The sequence below is a fragment of the Mesoplodon densirostris genome, chromosome 13, assembly GCF_025265405.1.
Source record: "Mesoplodon densirostris isolate mMesDen1 chromosome 13, mMesDen1 primary haplotype, whole genome shotgun sequence".
Classification (NCBI taxonomy): Eukaryota; Metazoa; Chordata; class Mammalia; order Artiodactyla; family Ziphiidae; genus Mesoplodon; species Mesoplodon densirostris.
The window spans coordinates 24,886,015-24,908,989 of record NC_082673.1 but is presented as its reverse complement, the minus strand read 5'-3'; the positions used below and the strand labels follow the sequence as shown (position 1 = coordinate 24,908,989).

General features: G+C 36.7%; 1 protein-coding gene across 2 annotated transcripts in view; it reads left to right on the top strand.

Annotated features, from left to right (window-relative positions):
- The first annotated feature begins 475 nt into the window (after window positions 1–475).
- SNX16 (sorting nexin 16) overlaps window positions 476–22,975 on the top strand; it is a 35,654-nt gene continuing 13,154 nt past the window's right edge. The window contains exons 1-5 of one of the 2 annotated variants that reach the window (XM_060115841.1): window positions 476–658; window positions 2,390–2,637; window positions 2,725–2,864; window positions 8,449–8,535; window positions 15,784–15,932. In XM_060115841.1, the coding sequence (XP_059971824.1) occupies window positions 2,490–2,637; window positions 2,725–2,864; window positions 8,449–8,535; window positions 15,784–15,932 (524 nt within the window). In that variant the 5' untranslated portion in view covers window positions 476–658; window positions 2,390–2,489. Of the gene's footprint in view, window positions 659–2,389; window positions 2,865–8,448; window positions 8,536–15,783; window positions 15,933–22,975 lie in introns of both variants that reach the window. The other variant, XM_060115840.1, reaches the window with a different exon arrangement.

Genomic DNA, 22,975 nt, shown 5'->3' with positions numbered 1-22,975 from the left:
GAAGAATTTCAGCAGTTCTCTGCCACTGAGGAGTTCTGAATTATGTAGGACGAATAGGCTGCAGCGGAGCATTCTATCTTCTCACTCAGAATCAACTGTCATCCCTTGAAGCGCTGTTAACTCTGTAACTAATCTGTAACCTAGTAGAACCAGCCCAAACTGGTGATGACTACAAGTCCCATGATGCAGAGCAGAAAGCCCCGTCCAATGTTGGCCGCAGTGCCTCCCGGGAATTGCAGTCTTCTCATCACCTGTTGGGCAAACTAGGTACCGTAGTCTCCATTTCTCAAAAGTTAACTTATAAAAATAAAGCTGTGGAAAAGAAGGTGAAATTCTTACCACAAAAGTAGTTTCAACCTAGGTGCCAGAGACCCCTAGCCCCGCAACTCCGGCTTGTGCCTCTGGGGGCCGGCGCCCTTGGCGTGACGTCACTTCCTGGAGCGGCGGCCCCGCCCAGCCCCGCCCTCCACCTCGCCGGGATCCTGGGCCCTGTGGCCCGGGCGGAGGCGGGCAGAGGCAGGGAGCGGCTCTTTTCTGGAAGGGAGGTCACGTGAGGCCTCTCGGTGTGGTGAGTGGAGATGGAAAGCTGCGGTTAAGGAGGGTCGGATTTAACCGTCCCAGGGAAGCGCGCCCGAGCTGGATCGCGGAACGGGCTAAGGTAGGGACTGGGCAGCGGGCGCTGTCCTGGGCGCTCGTGCAGTGACACCTGCGCCCCCGCGGTTGGCTGGCGGCGGGCCGGCTCCCCAGGAGGGTGGGCGTACGCGGCAGGAGCTCCAGGCCAACCTCAGGCCACCGCCAACTCCGCCGGGCGTCTGGGAGGCGCTGGCTGCGCACCGGGCGGCGGAGGCGGGACCGTCTTGGGGCCCCAAAGAGACCCGGGAGCGGTGAGTCTTGCCATCCACCAAGCCGAAGACCCTTGGCCTGATCAGACACCGACCAGACACTCCTGGGGTCGAGCTGAGCCCGGGCTTCTGCACTTTGCTCTCGCCACCGACTTCTCTCGCCCACCGTGTTGCTCAGGCTCGGGACACTTCACCTGCCCTTGGTTTTCCAGAGTAGCACTGAGATGTTCGTCCTCAGAGCATGTCGATGCCAAGGCAAAAGTGGAGACACTCTTAATGAGCCCAGTACGTTTTTCTAACGTTTGGGTAGCGCTCACGTTTTTGCAAGGTCAATGACTGTATTTGTCTGAGCTCCCCCCGCGCCAGCCCTGCGGCCTCAGGTATTCATTCGAATGACTGGAGGCGGGGCGACCTTACAGGCGGTGAGGAGGTTGAGATTTCAGACTTTTATTTACTTCTTTTTGGGGAGGCCATCTGGCGGAACCGAGGAGCGGTGAATCAGCAGCTCAAGTTTCCTGAATCTTTGATGATGGGGAAGGTAGCCCAGAGCCACGTGCTGGGTTAAAATTTTTATTTCAGCATCTGTCAGTCTGAGCGGCTTGTTTCCTACCTTTCTCACCAGTAGGGTTGCGTAGATGTAATTGGATAGACAGACCTCTTGTTATGTGCCATTTCCCTGGTCTGTAGTTATCGCCATTTCTTAGTTTATTCGTTAAAAACTTAGTGGTAAAGCTTTTTTCTTTGTATTATTACAAAATTATTCTGAGGCAAGATAAACTCGTCCTTTTGACAACAGAGCTTACCGAGTATAGTTTTGAAGATTGGTTATATACCTGCACTTTATGGCGTAGCAGAATTAGTGATGATCTAGAAACTGAAGAATATTTAAACTTTTATTCATTTAATCTTTTTGGATATATGTTTAATGTTCTTTGGGGTTTATTTGATTAATGTAATTTGACTAAGTTTTTTTTTAATCCATTTGATCCTGGGTTTAATAAACCGTTGCTTTAAGAACTGTTATTATTTATCTTACAAGGTGTCTAAGCTTCTGGCTCACTATCATTACTCAGGGTAATTGTTCAGTTTCACTAATTAAATCAGAAGGAAATATGGATAATTCTTTTCCCTTTCTTTCCTTCCCTTTACCCTTCCCTTCCTGTACTGTATTTAGTAGTGTCAGGATCATAAGCAGAGAATAAAGTTTCCGGACGGTCTTTATCACTTTTCCTCTTTGCAACTCATATAGATGAGATCAGGTTACAATGGACGTTATAGAAATCCATCACGAAGAAATAAAGTGGGTAAAAAAAGGATCAAGGTCAAGAAAAAGGGTGTGAATACTTCTGCTCTCCTTACCTTAAAAATGGGAGTTCTTAGAGATGACATTTTGGGGTTAAAGGAAGAGGTTTGGGACATGTTTTCATTCCAAATAAAGTAATAGAGTGTCACGAAATTAAAAGAAATGGATATGAGCATTTTGGGGTTTTTTTGGATAATGCTCCCGATTAAAGACTAATCTTTCAATATGTTCTTCTCATTTTTAGGTAGTGAATTCCTAAGAAGAAAATAATGGATTGCATATTACTTGCTCTCTAATTGTTTGAACTCAGAAGTGTGCAGGTTTGTTGCAAAAGCCAAAAGAAGATGGCAACTCCTTATGTCCCAGTTCCCATGCCAATAGGGAACTCTGCTTCCAGTTTTGCAACCAACAGAAACCAAAGAAGTTCTTCTTTTGGGAGTATCTCAACAAGCTCAAACTCTTCCAAAGGCCAGTTAGAAGACTCAAATATGGGTAATTTTAAACAGACAAGTGTACCTGATCAAATGGAAAGCACTTCATCTGTCTGTAGCAGTCCCCTCATTAGGACTAAATTTACAGGTGCAGATTCTTCCATTGAGTATTCTGCTAGACCAAGAGAAAGTGAAGAACAAAATCCTGAAACAGTGAATTTGGAAGATAGACCTTCTACACCTATTATCCTGGGTTATGAGGTGATGGAAGAAAGAGCTAAATTTACTGTGAGTATTGACTTCTGCTGTACATCAGTAGAAGATGAAAAATTGATTAACCTGTGTTCTAAATTTGTGTTAAGTGATGTTAGCCTATACTTGTAACTTCTTGAACATAAAATTCAAATGGTTTATAACCCTTAAGTTGTCATGCCTTAGTGAACTTTTGCTTTACTTGAACGAATTTTCACAAACCAGTCACAGCTGTGAAACTAGCACACAAATCAAGAACAGACCATTACAACAGCCTAAAAGCCTCACCCCATGCTCTCTTTCAGTCAATGCCCACTCTCCTATTAGCCTAGATTAATTTTGCCTATTTTTGTACTTTATGTAAGTGGAATTTATGGAGTATGTACTCTTGGGTATGGTCTCTTCAGCATTATGTTTGTAAGATTCATCCTTGATTTTGCATGTAATTGTAGGCAGCTCATTTTTATTACTGATGCTCTTCCTTTATGTGAATATACTACAATTTATCCATTCTACTGTTAAGGAGCATTTAGATAATTTCCAGTTTGGGGCTCTTACAAATACTACTGCTGTGAACCTTTTAGTACTTATCACTCAGTAAACACATGTACTCATTTCTTTTTGATAGCTCCCTAGGAGTAAAATTGCTGGATCATCTGCCCATCTTTAGAAGATACTGATGAACAATGTACCAGAGTGGTTGTACTAAGTTATACTCCTTTAAGTAGTGTATGAGAGTTCCAGTTACTCCACATCTTCCCAACATGTGGTATTTTTCTGTCTTTTACATTTTAGCTATTCTAGTGGGTAGAGTGATACCATATTGTGGTTTTAATTTGCATTTAATACTTTTTTTTGGCCATTTGGGTATTGTCTTCTGAAGTGTCTGTTCAAGACCTTTGTTCATTTTTCTTTTGGAAAGCCTTTTCCACTTTGATTTGTAGTTTTCTATGCATTTTGGGCATAAGTCCTTTTTCAGAATGTGTATTGTGACTATCATCTCTCACTCTGTGGTTTGCCTTTGTTAATGGTGCATTTGATAATCAAGAATTCTTAGTCTTAATATAGTCCAGTATATTAAATTTCTTTTATGGTTAGCACTTTTTAAAATTCTGCCTCAGGCTTCCCTGGTGGCTCAGTGATTAAAAAAACGCCTGCCAATGCCGGGGACACGGGTTCGAGCCCTGGTCCGGGAAGATCCCACATGCAGCGGAACAGCTAAATCCGTGCACCACAACTACTGAGCCTGCGCTCTAAAGCCCACATGCCACAACTACTGAGCCTGCAAGCCACAACTACTGAAGCCCGTGCACCTAGAGCCCGTGCTCCGCAAAAAGAGAAGCCACCGCAATGAGAAGCCCACACACCACAACGAAGAGTAGCCGCCACTCGCCACAACTAGGGAAAGCCCACACACTAGCAGCAAAGACCCAACACAGCCAAAAATAAATAAATAAAATAAATAAATTTATTAATAAAATAAAATCTGCCTCCTCTTGGGTTAAAAATATGTTGTCCTATGTTTTCTTCTAAAAGCTTTATTGTTGGACCTTTGACAGTTAGATCTGTAAACCATCTGGAATTACTTTTTGTCCGTGGTGTGAGGTCAGGGTCAAGACACATTTTTTTTCTCCCTAAAGTCAAATTTTTATTGAAAAGACAACTCTTTCTCCTCTGCATTTACTCTGTTGCCTGCGTCATAAGTCAGGTGACCATAAATGTATGGGTCTGATTCTGTGTTCCATTTTTCCCTGCTTTACCAATTCCACACTGTCTTGATTACTAAAGCCTGATGATAGTCTTGACATCTGGTAACTTAATTACTCTAACTTTTCTGTTCCTCTTCAGGATTGTCTTGGCCCTTTGCATTGGGATTGTATTGAATCTATCTAGGGAGAACTGACATATTTACTGTACTAAGTCTTTGAATCTATGAACCTAACCCATTTATTTAAGTCTTTAACTTCTTTTAATAATATTTTGTAGTTTTCAGGGAAGACGTCATACATATTTTGGTAAGATTTATTTCTGGGTATGGATGTCGTTTGAGGTTCTAGACATAATGTTTTCTATTTGTTCTTTGCTAGTTTATATATTTTGGTCTCATATGTTATTATATATTTATGCATCCAGTGACCGTGCTAAATTAAATTCATTTATAAACTTGTTCTTTCAAACTTTTTTTCTCTTGGATTTTCTTGAAGTAATGATTTCCTATTTATTTCAACATTTCATGCTGTAAATTTATGATAGTATGGAAGGACCACCAAGAAAAAAAAATACTGAAATAATTTATGAAGAGGCAGTCTTTAGAGTTCAAATATTGTAAGACTGATGATATGATGGGAAATCTGCATGGACCTGACTTTTTTGCAAGTGATTTTTGGAAGTTATAATAAATTGGTGGCTCATTTCCTTACATTGACCTACCTTCCATACGAAGGAATGAGCATTCATTGAGGTGACATGTGTGAAAAGTTCATAGGCAGATTTAAGGCAGTGATATATAAACTCTTTCAAGACAATACAGAGGAAGAAATAAGTGGCAAATATGAAATTAGTCATAGTCATTTATTTATTAATTTGACATTTTTGGAGTACCTGTTATGTGCCAGGCCCTCTTCCAGGTAATGTTGGGACAGCAACTCAACTGAGTGAATGAAAGATAGATAAGTATTTTTTTTTTAATGCTAGTATGTCACATGGTGATAAGTGTTATAGGGAGGAATAAAAGAGGGGAAGGAAATAGACAGTTTCTTGAAACTAGAGTTGCAATTTAAATAGTGTTGTCAGTCATGGCCTCACAGAAAAGATGTTAGCACTAAGATGTTAGCATGGGATATCTGGGGGGGAAAGCTTTCCAGACAGGTGGCATAACTGCCAAGACCCTTGTGGCTGACAGGAGAATAAACAATGGGAAGAGATGTACGAACTGAGGTAACAGGTAAAGGCGGGCGAGTGTGACACCCAGATCAAGTAGAGTACATAGCCTTTATAAGGCCTTTAGATTTTACTCTGCATGAGATGGGAATCTTGAAAATGTTTTAAAAGGAAAAGTCAGATGATCTGACTTAGTTTTTTTAAAGGCTCATTCTGGCTGCTGAATTGAGATTAGATTTTTGTGGGGGAAGAATAGAGGCAGGAGGCAGTTAGGTTTCTGCAGTAATCCATGGGAGACATGATGGTGGCATGGACCAGGTGGTGGAAGAGGTCCTAAGAAGTGAACAGATTCTGGATATATTTTGAAGGTAGAGCCTTGGGATGTGGTAGATGGAGAAATCAAAGGTGATCCTGAAGTTTTTGGTCTAAACAATGTGAAGAACAGAGTTGCCATTTAACGAGCTGGCAAATTTTGAGGGGAAGATCAAGATTTGTTTTGGGAAGTGCTAGGTTTGAGATGTTTGTTAGACATCAAAATGGGGATGTCAGGTATGTGTATGTGCATGTGAGTGTGTACACACATATATGTATTTTATATCTCTATATTCGGTATTGTGTTTAGGGTAGAAGTCTAAGCTGGAGTTACAAGCTTGGGAGTCTTAGGTTTGTAAAATAATTTTACCTTGGTATATTTCTTTAAATTGATCTATGAACTGAAGAAAGTATTAGGACGAACTGGCAAGATCTTATATAGAGAGTGTCAAGCCTTTGAAAAGTGTTTAAAAACAAAAAGTGACTAGGAGGGGTGGTGAGTAGGATCGGTAAAGAGTCATGAGGTGGACTTCTTTGGTAATGTTTTGTTTCTTGCTTTTAGTACTAGTTACATGGTGTGTTTACTCTGAAAATTCATTAAGTTATATACTTAAGATTTTTGCACTTTTCTGTATGTATCTTATGATTAGTGTATGCATCTACATTTGTTGTTGTTTACTTAAAACAGGGAGTACATAACAAGTTAGACAGTACAAAGTAGTATATACTAAGTTTCAAATAAAGAGTAGAGACAATAACTGCTATTAGAACATAGAGGAGGCAATGATCAATACTGTCCATAAAGTTTTCATTGAAAGCACTACTTAAACAAGTAGAAAAGTAAGAGAGCTTTCTAGAAAAGATAAAATGAAAACCTCTTTGTTTTTCCTAGAGAAACAGGAATGTTTAGGGACCACTGTAAAGAGTGACTTAGTTAGAAAAGGGCTCATTTTTTAGAACAGGAAAATAAAGCTGGTATGTATTACGTATAGATAAACCTAATTATCATATGAAGTTGACTTGTATCACGCATCAGTTATTCATAGTCAAAAGTTTTGAAGTCAATTTAAATTAGTAACTCCTAAAAAGAATGTTTTCTTTGTATCCCCTTCGTGACTATTTTACATCAGGGCTGTCTGGAGACTTCACAGGGTATCCAAATAATTTTCTTCCTCACCTTTAAATGTAATAAAGATAAAGTACTTATGATTTACTTCAAAACAAAGGGATTCATCCTAACCCTTGCTGACTCCCTTCAAAGCTGAAAAAGAAGTCTGTAAGGGAGAAAAATCAAATGGTAAGGATGATCTACAGTCCCTAAATAATGAATTGTCTCTAGATCATCCAATAGGATTATATGAGTCATATTTGTAATTTAAATTTTCCTAGTAGCCATGTTAAGAAAAAGTAAAAAGAAACTGGTGAAATTATATTTAGTAATGTATTTTGTTTAACCTAATATACTTAAAATATAATTTCAACATGCAACCAGTATATAATCATTTGAATGACATATTTTTACATCTTTTTTCATACTAAGTCTTTGAAATCTGGTCTGTATTACACTCACAGTACGTGTCAATTTGGACTAGTCACATTTTGAGTGTTCTATAGCCACCTGTGGTTAGAGTGCAGCTCTAGAGCTACAATTGAAAGTTATTGCACAGCAGACTTTAAGAAAAAAAGTTACTCTTTTTAAGAGAGTTTCACTCATGTGATAGATAGTTACTGAGTACTTTTCATATGTCATGTATATAGTTTAGCTCAAAACACTGTACCAAAAACTACCAGGAGATGTTTCTCTGAGATTCTGTTATAAATAGTACTTCCAAAATTATACTTATGAAAAATAGGATCTAGCTTTTTCTTATATGCTTTTTAAAATATTGACTTGCTTCAACCAAGTTTTTCTATTCAATAGCCTAGATGATTGTATGTAATTATGTAAATGTAAACTTTTATCTAATATGGGTATTTTTTACCTTGTATTTCAGCCTTGAAGATTAAAACATCATCTAATTTATTTGAAAACTTTGCTTGGCAGTTACTGAATTTAAAAACTAAGTCAGCTATATAAGACAAGATTTTTCAAAGTTTTTTCAAGCATGATTGATTCTTTTATTAATTTTAGAATATATTAGCATAAAATATATTTTGAAGGCTAATACGTTTATTTATTATTAGTGTTCAGCAAAAAAGCATTTTGCCTCAAATATGTCAGTCATGTTTCTTAAGAAAAAATCTTGCTTTTGGTACCTACATTTGATTATTTGAACATTTGATGGTCTTAATTTCTGATATTTTTTATATATTAATTGTTATGATCTGGGTTGTCAAATAAAAGTTTCTAAATTATTTGGTTTGAATTTTTAAATATTTTTACATAAATATATTTTAAAACTCTCTGTTTCTCGCTCTCTCTGCATAGGTATATAAAATACTAGTAAAGAAGAGTCCAGAAGAAAGCTGGGTAGTTTTTAGAAGATACACTGACTTCTCTAGACTTAATGATAAAGTAAGTACTTTAATAAATCTAAAACTGACTTATCAGTTTTGAATTATTATCTGTTCCTGGAGTTCTGTTATATTTGTGTTTTTTCTTCCTTGTTAATTATTTGAGCGAAGTCAAGTCTTTGCTATTTCCAAACAAAATTAACTTTCATTTAACTTTAATAGTTCGAAGTCTCATCTCTATGCATAACTTCCTTTTATTGGAAACAAAAAATTATTTTTAATATTAAAAATGTGAGAACCTTAAAATTGGCAACAGAGATATAAGTGATTATTTATATAATCTTGTGAGTTTGAAAAGATGTATATGTATAATAAGACCCCCTAAATCATATGACTACAAAAGAATGAACAAGAAAGGAAAATTTAGCACATTGTGTTAGCTTTCTATTGGTGTATAATAAATTATCACAAGCTGTGACTTAAAACTTACCTGTTCATTATGTAGAGATTTGGAGTGCTCAGCTGGGTTTGCTGCTTAAGATCAAACAAGGTCAAAATCAATCTGTTGGCTTGACTGGCCTCTTACCTGGAGGGTCTGAAAAAGAATCAGCTTCCAGTGTCATTCTGGTTGTTGGCAGAGTTTGGTTTCTTGTGGTTGTGAGACCAAAGTCCCTGTTTCCTTGCTAGTTGTCAGCCAAAAGTTATTCTTGGCTCATAAAGACTGTTCTTCAGCCCTTGTTCATGGCCCTTCCATCTTCAAAGTCAGGAAGAGACGGTCAAGTCCTTCTTGTGCTTTGAATATCTCTGACTTTCTCTTCTGTCACCAGCCAGGAAGAAATCTTTACCCTTACAGAGCTCATGTGATAAGATTAGGCTTACCTAGATAATTTTCCTATCTTAAGGTCAACTGAATAGTAACCCTAATTGTGTCTACAGAATCTCTTTTCCTGTGTAAAAACAAAACACAGAGGCAACACCAGGGGCAAAGGTCCTAGGGCCTTCTAGAATTCTGCCCACTGCACGTGTGAAATAGACAAAGACAATAATAATAAACCTCAGTATATTAAGTACCCTTAAAAATAAGTTAAAAAAATAGAAAATTCAGCAAATGATATGAATGGGGTAATCCACAGAAGAAATATAAATGACCAATAAATTACTATCATAAGTACTCCAAGAAAAGAAAATTAAACAATTTTTCACCTGTCAAGTTGACAGGCTTTAAATGGTATTATCCATTGTTGGAAACATGAGTCTTCCTAGAGGACACCCTAAAGCTGAGCATAATTTTGACACAATCACATTTCTGGGATTTATCCTATATAATAAATTATGGATATGAGCAAGATTTAGCCCTAAGGGTACTTATCATGATGCTTTATGTATTGTTTTCTTTGTTCATGTTTTATTTTGTTTTTAATAGTTAAAAAATTAGAACCAACCTAAATTTCCAACACTAGGGAATTCATTGAGTTAATTGCAGTAAGAGTTAGTAGAAAAACAGCATCTGGGGCATTCACAGAGCTGGAGAGAAATCATGTGGGGCAGGTGGGGGTAATTGGTATTTAAGAAACCAAGAGAAAGAGCATTTTTCCAAAAGAAGCAAGTGATTTATGATACTTCTGAGAGGCCAAGTAAGCTGAACTTGGACCACATATTATTCCCTAATTTTGACATATGTTTAGTAGAGAAAACTTTACTGGTCCTATTCTTTCCCATCTGCCACCTCCCCCCACCTTCCTCCTGGATACTCAGAACTTCTCAAGTTGGTATATTCTTAAAATGTTTGGTGGTGGGAAACTCCATTTATGTGACTTTGCAACTGTCCAGATGCCAAAAAGTTTCTACCATTTCTGAAAACCTCAGTTTGAATGAAAAGGTAAAATATAAAATGCTGAACTATTTTATCCTTAATTAAGGTATTGTTAAGATGACTTTTTGCAACATGTCAAAATACTTAAAAGTATTATTTCTAATATATTTCTACCATTATATGTAAATTTTATTTTCTGTTTCTGAGTTCTTTTTTTATTTTTTTTTTTTTTTTTTTTGCGGTATGCGGGCCTCTCACTGTTGTGGCCTCCCCCGTCGCGGAGCACAGGCTCCGGACGCGCAGGCTCCGGACGCGCAGGCTCAGCGGCCATGGCTCACGGGCCCAGCCGCTCCGCGGCATATGGGATCCTCCCAGACCGGGGCACGAACCCGTATCCCCTGCATCGGCAGGCGGACTCTCAACCACTTGCGCCACCAGGGAGGCCCCTGAGTTCTTTTTATATTCACAATTTAAAAACCTGTAATTCTTTACTTCTGTTTATTTTTTTTAATGATTAAACAAACAAGAAGGCCAAAGTAATTCATGAAGTTACCAGATACTAAAGTGGAATTCTTAGCTTTCTTATGAAATTGTTATAATTTTTGTTCATACAGTATCTAATAGTTTCAATTTTGAGCTATTTCATCCTTTATGACTTCTTATTTTTCTTTTCAGGACTCAACTATTATTTAGTGTTTACGTCCCTTGGTCTCTCTAGATTCATCTTTATTGCCAAAATATTTATCTTAGGCAAGCTGAGATTTAGATAGCTCTTAAGCTTTTGAAGAAAGATGTTAGTAGAAGTTTAATTTAAATCTAGTAAATATCTCCTTGATACTCTGAGTTGGGCACTTAAAATTGATAAGTGTCTGTGTCAGTCTTCTAGGTACCAGAAAGAGCTCCACCCATCACCTGATTTTACTGGCAAGAATCAAAAATGTGTGTCAAGCACCAGCAGCCACACAGTTTAAATGGTAGTTATTATTTCTGTAATTGTTAAAAATAAAGTAAAATCTTAGGATCTTTATTTTATAAAACCAATCATGAAGTATTTGTGAAGTGAGTAGTTTGAGTTCAGCACTGTGCTAGGAATTTGGTATTATATAGAAACTATATAGATCTGATTCTAATGTTGAAGAGTTTATGTTTTCCATTTATCTATACTAGGAGGAAAAAAATAGTAAATTGATAATATGAAAATTATTTAACATAGTTAAAATAACACTATTTAGAAAGAAAATTTTCTGTAGAATGCTAGTGTTTTTTTTATCCCTCTTTTTTTAATCTCCTGGGTTATAATCTGGCTTCAGCTTCTCTAGGAGTTTTTAAGAGCCTCCTCTGGGAAAGTCAGAGGGCAAAGTCATGAGCAAGATCTGGAACACATAGAGCTTTTCAGAGTTGAGGCATCTGGCAGGGTTGTAGGGCAGGCTGGTGATGAATAATTTGCAGAAATATGGTCGTGAGAGTAGGGTTTTCTCTATATTCTACATAAAAGCTCACAATTTTCTACTCCCAGGTTGCAGACTAGGTCAAAGCTGAGTATTTCTGTGAGGTAAAATGATTATTCTCAGTTGGTTCCACACAGCAGAGCATAGGGAGGGAGCAGAACCATTATCAGCTCACTGTCAAGACAAGCCAAGCTCATATGAAAATCTGGGCTAAGCTCAACCAAGCATTTGATCCTCTCATTAAAAAGAAATTCAGTGGTAGTCCTCAACATGTCTGTCTCTTGGGTCACACTGTCCTGAACTGTCCTGAACTGATTGACATCAGGCAGTTCATAAGTAGTGTCCTAAGTTTGCCTTTTACTGTCTTTCTGGGGATTTTTTTCACTTTTTTCCTTTGTTGGATTTTATTTCCTTTATCTCATGTCTTTCTTGAATTAATCTTTCCTTTTAGTAGAACTAATCCCCTAGTAGCTTCTTGAGGAAGATTACATGGGAAGTGATGTCTTTCAGACCCCACATGTCTAAAAATATTCTCATGCAGTTTTCGTATTTGATTGAAATGTGGGCTAGGTATAGAATCATAGATTGGAAGTATTTTTTTCAGAATTTTGAAGACATTAAGCTATTTTCATCTCGCTTTTAGTGTTGAGTATTACCCTTGAGAAGCCCAAAGCTATTCTTGCTCCTGATCATTTGTATGTCACCTGTTTTTTTCTTCTTTAGAAGTCTGTTGAATCTTCTCTGTCATTAATCTGAAATTTCACAATGACTTTTTGTAAAGTTATTTTCTTCTATTATCTTGTACACTCTGTGAGCAACCTATGTGGTTCAGATCAGAAAAATGTTTTTGAACTGCTTTATTAATGAATTCCTCCCTTCTGTGTTGGCGGTTCCCTCTTTCTGTAACCTTTCTTGTAAAACAGACATTTGGGCTGGTTCCAGATCTTTTCCTCCCCTTTCTTTACTACCTTTTCTTTTTTGCTATTTCGAAGGAGATTTCCTTATTTCTTTCTAAAACCACCTTTTTATTCCCTGAATGTCCCTGTTTTTGGTCATTTTATTCTTATTTCTTGAATGTAGTATCTTAATCCATTGAGTGTATTAGTGATTGTTTTTATTTGTATTTTTATTATTTTATGGTTTTTTCTCCTTGTATTGTCTGTGTTCTCTGAGTTACTTTTTTCTGTTTGTCTTTGTCTTCCATGTTAAGTAATAGTGTGTAGTAATTCTCTCTGGTTGTCTAGTCATGATTAAAAGTTGGGTACTAAAAGCTAATTGGAATCTCTTACTCCATGGGTGAGGCTTATGTTGACTTTAAGATTCACTGTATAATGGGGAAGGAGGGCTGTGTTGGAGAACTTCTGATGTCAGGATCTTAAGATCTTTCCTATTGGATTGATCAGACTCTCCAGAGAAGTGTTTCCAATCTCCTGCCTTGTGCTGCCACTTTGTAAGCAATTTGAGGTCTCTGTAAGTATAAACCTGGTATAAATTTTTCTGCACTTTGGGTTTTCTTCACTCTCCTGAGTCAATTGCTACTCTCCTCTCTACTTTTTGGTTTCCAGTATGTTGTTTTATGGTTTTTTTTTCTCTTCACTGTAGTTTTAGCAGGGCTGCAGAAAGAATTAGATGAGTGTACTCAGTTCTCCAGCTTAATCCAAAACTTATGTGCATTACTTTTTTAAAGGCTCTTTATGGAAACATCAAATGCCTATTATGATGTCATTTCACAGGAAATCTATTAATGTTTAATTTAATGAAATATAAAAACTAGCCTTTACTAAAGTTACTTCAAGCTAATGTATAGTTCTCAAATTGTCCTGTGTTCAAAATAAAGTTATTGAGTAAGCACTCATAATATAAACACTTGGTGAGGGCTCAAATGTGGAGCAACTCACTCTTTTCTGAGGATTATTTTTTTAGGGGAAAAAAATCTAACCATGCATGTGGACATATGTGACATTTAAATTTTAAAGCTTGAAATTAATAAAAATACTATTTTTATTTTCTCCTTATGGCTTTTATTACTTGCATTGCATACACAGTAAACAACCAGACACCAAGGCCAAAATTATCTGTTTACATCTTGAAATCAAATCAGGGTTTTCAGTATAGAAATATAGACAGAATTTATGTTTTATATTTTTACTTAGCATTTTACCCTGTGAATTTTCTCTTTTGCTAGTCTTTTTTCTTACATTGTGATATTTTGTCTTATATTTAAGTATAGAAATTTGAACAGTACATGATTTCATTTCATTCATTTATTGAACGTAAATTGTTGGCTGCTTGTAATGTAGCAGGCATTATGCTAGACATTGGGGGTGCAACTATGAATAAGACAATCATTGCAACGTAAAATGATTCTAAGTCTTAGCTGTACTTTGGGCTTCCCTGGAAAACTTTTTAAAATTACAATGCCCAGGCCATATCCCAACTAATTAAATGCAAATATATCAGAGATAGGACACAGTCATTAATACAAGATCCTCATTAATTATCCTCAGAAAAGAGGGAGCTGTTCTACAATAGAGCCCTCACAAAGTGTCTGTATTATGAGTTCTTACTCAAAGTTCCTTGGGTGATTCCAATGTGCAACCAAGGTTTAGAAGACTGGTCTGGTAGAAGAGTCCAAAATTAAATAAACGTTACTTAATTTACATCGTGATAAATGTCATTTAAAAAATAATGATTTGAGAATGTGTGGCAGATTGTCTTTTCTAAAAATGTATGCAGCAATATTCTCAGTCCCATATGCTCTTCCAGAATCTTGCCACTGACTATCAAGAAGTAGAATCTGTTTCCTCTCCCCCTTGAACGTGGGTGAGCTTGTGACTGATCTAACCAATAGAGGACAGTGGAACTGATGCTGTGGGATGATGAGGCTAGATCATAAGAAGCATACAGCTTCATCCTGGCTTCCTCTCTCGGGATGCTCCCCTTTGAAACCCAGACTTTATGCTGTGAGGAAGTCCAAGATACATGGAGAGGCCATGTTAGGCTTGTGACTGACAGCCCCAGCTAATGTCTCAGCCAACAAGCAGCATGATCCAGTATAAATATGTGGGAATGAACTTCAGTGGCTTCCAGCTCCCAACTTCAAGTTTCCAGCTGAGGTTCTAATTCATTGTGACAAAACAATGCATCCTCACCATTCCCTGTACGAATTACCAGCCCACAGAGTCCATGGCCTAATAAATGGTTATTTTACACCACTGAGTTTTGAGATAACTTGTTATCCAGTTATAGTCACTTGATCAGAGTGTATAAAGGGAAATCTAACCTAGCTTAAAAGGTGGAAAAGTCTTTCCTAAGAAAGTAAAATTTAAGCCAAATATGCAAAATTGATCATAAGCCAAAATGTAAAAGCTAAGACTATAAACATCTTATGAAAAAACGTGAAAGAAAATTTTTGTAACCTTGGAGTGAGTAACGATTTCTTAGATAGTATCTAAAAAAGCATAAACCATAAAAGAAAAAAATGGGTGAATTAGGTAACATTAAAATTTTTTAAGTGTGCTCTGTTAAGACGGTTAACATGAAAAATCAAGCCACAGTCTGAGAGAATATATTTGTCATACATATATCTGACAGAGGCCTTCTATCTAGAATATATAAAGAACTCTGACAACTTAAAAGACAAGTAACCCAGTTTTTTTAAAGCAGAGGGTTCAGAAGATTTAAATAGATAATTCGCCAAAGAAGATACGCAGATCCAAGCGCATGAGAAGATATTTAACACCATTCAAGAGAGGAATGTAAATTAAAGCCACAGTGAAATACTACTACACACCCACTGGAATGGCTGACATTAAAAAGACAGGCAGTGCCACGTGTTAGCAGGGACAGGGAGCAACTGTAACTCCTATGCATACACAACTGGTAGAAATCAAGAAATAAAACAACCAAGGCAGAAAAAGCATAGCTGAATTTAATTCTTCTATTGTAAGCTTGTTATGTGAATAGTTTCACATAGTCAACAGGATAGATTTTATAGAATTCATATAATTGAGTTGAACATTGTATCTTCTTTTTTCTTCTTTTTCAGTTAAAAGAGATGTTTCCAGGCTTTCGATTAGCACTTCCACCAAAACGCTGGTTTAAAGATAATTACAATGCCGACTTTTTAGAAGATAGACAATTAGGATTACAAGCGTTTCTTCAAAATTTAGTAGCTCACAAGGACATTGCTAACTGGTATGTAACAAATTGAATAACAGGTTATAAATGCATTCCAATAATTGGTTTAAATTAAAGAATAAATCTAGGACCATATATACTCAAGCACAAAAATATAAGGTAGGCGTGTTTATGTCTAATAAAGCACTAACTGTAATTTTCTTGCCTTTTTTCAGCAAGGACTTTATTTGGTGTTTGATTTATAGTAACACCTCCAAAAAGTCAGCAAAGTTGAAAATTCAGTGTCCCATATATTCAAACCACCCAGCTATAAACTTGATTTTAGAATTTTAGTAATAATTTAAACAGAGTGGCTCACATACTGGTAGATTTTTAGTTAAATAACACTATATAATTTTGATGATAACATTTATATGTCTCCAAAGTAATGCAAAAATTTAAAAATTGTGGAGTCCGGTTAATTTATGCAGAGCTTAAAGTGAAAATACCAGAAATATTAAAAAGGGAAAGAAAGGACCTATATGGGGTTTTTGTATCTGAATATATTTACAAGAAAATTGCTATATGTTTTAATATATCTGGGTATTTAATTTTGAAACTTACATTATCAGATAAATTGGAAGCATTTTGAAAAAAATTACAGAGCATTTATAATGAAGCAATAGTATATTCTATGGACACCGTGTCTGTAACTATCTTTAGCAATTTTTCACATAAGAATGGAAAACAAATAAGAAAAGTGCCCTTACTTTTTTCACCCTTTTTTCTTAGTCTTTCTCTTATGTATATTATACATGTACTATGCATATACATCTTCTTTTTTTTTTGAATTTTTAATTTTTTTATACAGTAGATTCTTATTAGTTACCCATTTTATACCTACTAGTGTATACATGTCAATCCCAATCTCCCAATTCATCCCGTCACCACCACCCACCCCCCGCCACTTTCCCCCCTTGGTGTCCCTACGTTTGTTCTCTACATCTGTGTCTATTTCTGCCCTGCAAACCGGTTCATCTGTACCATTTTTCTAGGTTCCACATATATGCGTTAATATACGATATTTGTTTTTCTCTTTCTGACTTATTTCACTCTGTATGACAGTCTCTGGATCCATCCACATCTCTACAAATGACCCAATTTCGTTCCTTTTTATGGCTAAGTAATATTCCATTGTATATATGTACCACATCTTCTTTATACATTCATCTGTCGATGGTCATTTAGGTTGCTTCCATGTCCTGGCTATTGTAAATAGCTGCAGTGAACATTGGGGTGCATGTGTCTTTTTGAATTACGGTTTTCTCTGGGTATATGTCCAGCAGTGGGATTGCTGGGTCACATGGTAATTCTATTTTTAGATTTTTAAGGAACCCCCATACTGTTCTCCATAGTGTCTGTATCAGTTTACATTCCCACCAACAGTGCAGGAGGGTTCCCTTTTCTCCACACCCTCTCCAGCATTTGTTTTTTGTAGATTTTCTGATGATGCCCATTCTAACTGGTGTGAGGTGATACCTCATTGTAGTTTTGATTTGCATTTCTCTAATAATTAGTGCTGATGAGCAGCTTTTCATGTGCCTCTTGGCCATCTGTATGTCTTCTTTGGAGAAATGTCTATTTAGGTCTTCTGCCCATTTTTTGATTGGGTTGTTTGTTTTTTTTTAATATTGAGCTGCATGAGCTGTTTATATATTTTGAAGATTAATCCTTTGTCCGTTGATTCGTTTGCAAATATTTTCTCCCATTCTGCGGGTTGTCTTTTCATCTTGTTTATAGTTTCCTTTGCTGTGCAAAAGCTTTGAAGTTTCATTAGGTCCCATTTGTTTATTTTTGTTTTTATTTCCATTACTCTAGTAGGTGGATCAAGAACGATCTTGCTGTGATTTATGTCCAAGAGTGTTCTTCCTATGTTTTCCTCTAAGAGTTTTATAGTGTCTGGTCTTACATTTAGGTCTCTAATCCATTTTGAGTTTATTTTTGTGTATGGTGTTAGGGAGTGTTCTAATTTCATTCTCTTGCATGTAGCTGTCCAGTTTTCCCAGCACCACTTTTTATTTATTTATTTGTTTGTTTGTTTGTTTGTTTTTGTTGTACACGGGCCTCTCACTGTTGTGGCTTCTCCTGTTGCGGGGCACAGGCTCTGGACACGCAGGCTCAGCGGCCATGGCTCACGGGCCCAGCCGCTCTGCGGCATGTGGGATCTTCCCGGACCGGGGCATGAACCTGCATCCCCTGCATCAGCAGGCGGACTCTCACCCACTGCGCCACCAGGGAAGCCCCCAGCACCACTTTTTGAAGAGACTTTCTTTTCTCCATTGTATATCCTTGACTCCTTTGTCATAGATTAGTTGATCATAGGTGCGTGGGTTTATATCTGGGCTTTCTATCCTGTTCCATTGATCTGTATTTCTGTTTTTGTGCCAGTACCATATTGTCTTGATTACTGTAGCTTTGTAATATAGTCTGAAGTCAGGAAGTCTGATTCCTCCAGCTCCGTTTTTTTCCCTCAAGACTGCTTTGGCTGTTTGGGGTCTTTTGTGACTCCATACAAATTTTAAGATTTTTTGTTCTAGTTCTGTAAAAAATGCCAGTGGTAATTTGATAGGGATTGCACTGAGTCTGTAGATTGCTTTGGGTAGTATAGTCATTTTCACAATATTGATTCTTCCAATCCAAGAACATGGTATATCTCTCTATCTGTTTGTATCATCTTTAATTTCTTTTAGCAGTGTCTTATAATTTTCTGCATACAGGTCTTTTGTCTCCCTAGGTAGGTTTATTCTTAGGTATTTTATTCTTTTTGTTGCAATGGTAAATGGGGGTGTTTCCATAATTTCTTTCAGATTTTTCATCATTAGTGTATAGAAATGCAAGAGATTTCTGTGCATTAATTTTGTATCCTGCAACTTTACCACATTCATTGATTAGCTCTGGTAGTTTTCTGGTAGCATCTTTAGGATTCTCTATGTATAGTATCATGTCATCTGCAAACAGTGACAGTTTTACTTCTTCTTTTCCAATTTGCTTTTACATCTTGCTTCTTAATGTGTGCTAAGCTCAGTGACTGCTTAAGATCTCTGCCCATCCCCCCTCACTTTCCTCTAATAAAGGAGCTATAAGCCAGACCCCTTTTCTCATCTCCAGATTCACATCTGCAGTTGCCTCCTTGACATCTCCTTCAGACAAACCTCAAACCTAGGAAAGACTTCAGTGACTTTTCCCCCAATATTCAGCATCATCCTCTACCTAAAACCCACACGTCATCTGGACACATCCCTGCCTTTATACTTTAAACACTACTCGAATCTGTCTACTTTTCTCCATTCCTGCCATCGCCACCTAGTCTAGCAGTTTTCTCTCACTTTAATTACTCCTTTCCCATCACTCATCTTCCTCATCCACTCTTATTTCTATAGCCCATTTGAGCCACAGTCATCTTTTGTAATGCAGTTTAAGTCATCCTTTCTGGTCCCTGACCCTGCTTGTCTTTCCAACTTCATGTTTTGTTATTCCTCCCTTGCCCCCATTCTCTGTACATCAGCCATATTGGTCTTATAATTTTTTGAAGTCGCCTGCTCCTTTGTCCCTTAGGACCTTTCAATATGCTATTCCCTAGAAAGGCAACGTTTCACACTACTACCCTTGCTCCCCCAGCCCTGGCCTAGATAACTCCTTCACGTTTCAACACAGACTTTTAGGTAACTGGCTCTCTGGACCAACCCCTCACCTACCACCACCACCAAAAACTAAGTCAGGTCTTTCTCATAGTATCTTCTCTACTGGTTCTGAAAGTCAGCTCCTAATGCCCTAAGACACCCATTGCATGTAATGAATTAACTTCTCATTACGTACTTCTAGGATGCTACTAGCTATGTACCATTCTTAAGAGAATGAGAAAATAGTCACTCACATCATTGTCAGCAGGGTTTAATCCTGTCATGGAATCCCAGCTGAGAAAGGCTGCTTGGTACTTTACTTTCACAACATCTCAGTTTGTAACTATTTCTGTGATTATTTCATTGTGTTCTCCTATCAGGCTGTAAGGTGCATACATAGTAGTAGGTCATATGGCTGGTTTACCCACCATTCAGTGTGCAGTTCTTAGCACAATGCAACAGAGTCCATGCTCGATAAGTACTTGTTGAATGAATGGCAGAACTGTTGATATTTGCTGTTGTACTATTTATAAGAAAAAGAGACTGAAACAAATATGACAAAACTTAGCAACTGTGTGTTCCAGCCTAGGTGGTGGGAAGATGGATGCTCCCTACTTTTCTATAATTTTTTACATCTCTCCAAAGAAAAAAGAAAAAACAAAGGTTAGTGTTAATTCAGATACACAAAGCAGGAATAGAAACCAACAGTCTAAAATCATAGAGCAAGCCTTTGAAGAAAATATATTTTATACCATACCATAAAAGAAGACTTTTACAGCTAAGAAGTCAAAACATCATATCCCCTTTCTCTTATTCCTTATTCAGTAAACTCTTACGTCTCTGTATTGCAAATATGGTAAATTAAAATCAAATTTATTCTATAAATGACTATACTCTTTCTATTTAATGAAATATTAAATAGTATGAACCACGTTGATGAACTCATCTTGTGATTTCTTGATTTTTTTAAACATTAAAAGTGTATCTTGGGCTTCCCTGGTGGCGCAGTGGTTGAGAATCCGCCTGCCGATGCAGGGGACATGGGTTCGTGCCCTGGTCCAGGAAGATCCCACATGCTGCGGAGCGGCTAGGCCCGTGAGCCATGGCCACTGAGCCTGCGTGTCCGGAGCCTGTGCTCCACAACGGGAGAGGCCACAACAGTGAGAGGCCCGCGTACCGCAAAAAAAAAAAAAAAAAAAAAAAGTGTATCTTCGTTGAGATATATCTTTTTTTAATAAATTATTGTTAATAGATCTGTATCTGTATGGTAAACATTCAAGATCCTGTTTCTAAAACTTCAGTCCTTAGAACAGTGATAATCATATTCAATTTATAGATAGGTGTTTCAGGGACAGAAAGATTTCTTGGTCAAGTAAGTTGGGGAAAGGTTTCATTTGCCTTTCCTAGAATATTAAAGGTTCTAAAAAGTGTTGCATGAAAACCTCTATTGTGCCTCACATTTATTGCTTACTTATTTTTGTCATATATCTCAGACATTTAAGGAATACAAGTAAGATAACTTAAATAGAACTCTAAATAAGGTTTGTATACCTTGTTTGTTCTAGGGTACTATATTTTTTGCGAGTGATGAGTAACATTTTTTATTTCACAGTTTAAGCAGTTTCTTAATAAATTACTGTTTAAAACATGACTTGGCAGAGGGAAAAGTTATTAACCTGTATCCCAAGCATTTGCCCTTTGTCATACTAAGAAGGGTAAAAAGGAAGCTGAAGATATACTTACTGAACTTAATTCATTTGAAGAAATTAAACTTCTGTTTGAACAAAATAATGGAGTTTATGAAGTCCTACTTGGCCTGATACAGATTATAAAAGTAAAGGGAATTCAGAGAAGGGGAAGATCAGTCCTGTTTGCAGTGAATCAAGCAATACTGAAGCAGGGAGTGGGGTTTGAGAATCTTCAACAATAGATTAAGATTATGGGTGGGAGGACAAATAATTAGAAAATATCCAGAAAATCTGAGGTTGTCAAACAGCCATTTATGAATTCTTATAAGGGAGCAAAAGATAAAGACAAAATCCCAATACTTCTTTATAAAAACATGAAACTACATATTTAAGAATCACTACTTATAATATCAGTGAGTTTACCTTACCCTTTGGTATACCTGTTAGCATCCTGTTACAGTTGGAACGGCAGCATAGAAAATTAAAATTACTATCTTTATTTGGCCAAATAATTATCTGATATTAATTCTTTATACAGTTCTTTCACTTTCCGTTTTGATTCCTTAGCACCTCATGACACAGTTATTTGTTAACCTTCATGTTGGCTAAGAGCTTGCCAGTACACAACTGGCAGCTCTTAATATTACAACTTCTCTAACTATAACAAAACAGAAGTGAAATAAGAACTGAAGGGATGTTAAGAATTGTTGGTTTAGATGTTTTAAGAGAATGTTATTTTCAGATGCATTTGGAGAATACAAAGTAAGAAAAAATAAAAATGTTAATATTTTTATGATAAAGGATTTATTATTGGTTTTTGTTTGTTTGATAAATGTTTATTTAGGTCTTACTATATATAAGGTATTACAGCTACACAAAGGTGCATTAGATGCTAATCCTTTATTCAAGAAAACTGAATAGGAAGAAGACACACCCAAAAGAACTATAATGAATAGAGCTCGATGTCTTTCAAAAGAGGAGGAGAGGGAACTTTTGACTGAGAGAATTAGAGGAGGCTTCCTAGAGGATGATATTTGAGCTGGATTTTAAAGAATGAATGCTATTTGAACCGATAAAGAGAAAGTAAAGAAGTACTTTCCAAATGAGAGGGAATATTATATCAAAATGCAGAAGCAAGCAGGCAAAGTCCTATACCCGAAACAGCATGTAACTCAGCTTGTCAAGGTGAAGGATGTGTAAAGATGGATAGAGGGGGATGTTCTCATATTGCATAATCTGTTATAGTTAAAATTTAGCTATTTATTGTTTTATTCTGGTTTGTGCTACTTTGAAATAATTACATCATTTAATCAGCACACCAAATATCTTACTATTCTCTGTTTTCAGAATTACTACACATATATCCTGATTTACCACATTTTTCTTCTTAATTCTTTAAGATACAAGGGTTAAAATTACATATTTTTCCTTATATTACCATTCATCTAAAAGGAGTTCCATGCCAAAATTCAGTGTTTTAAATTCTACATCTGTTAAAAGAAAAAAGTGCAGATCTGGATTAACAGCAGTTCATGGTTTAAAAAATATATATTGTAGTATATAGTATCCAAACATGAGGAAACAATTGAAAGAAATGAGAATTTACCCTTTGAAAAAAAAAAGTACTTGGAAGGACATGATAACCATCTTCACGTATTTGAAAGATTGTGATGGGGAAAAGAATTAATCAAATGATATTTAGCTTTAAAGCGGTGCTTCTCCAGCTATAAGTGTGCATCTTGTTCAAATGCAC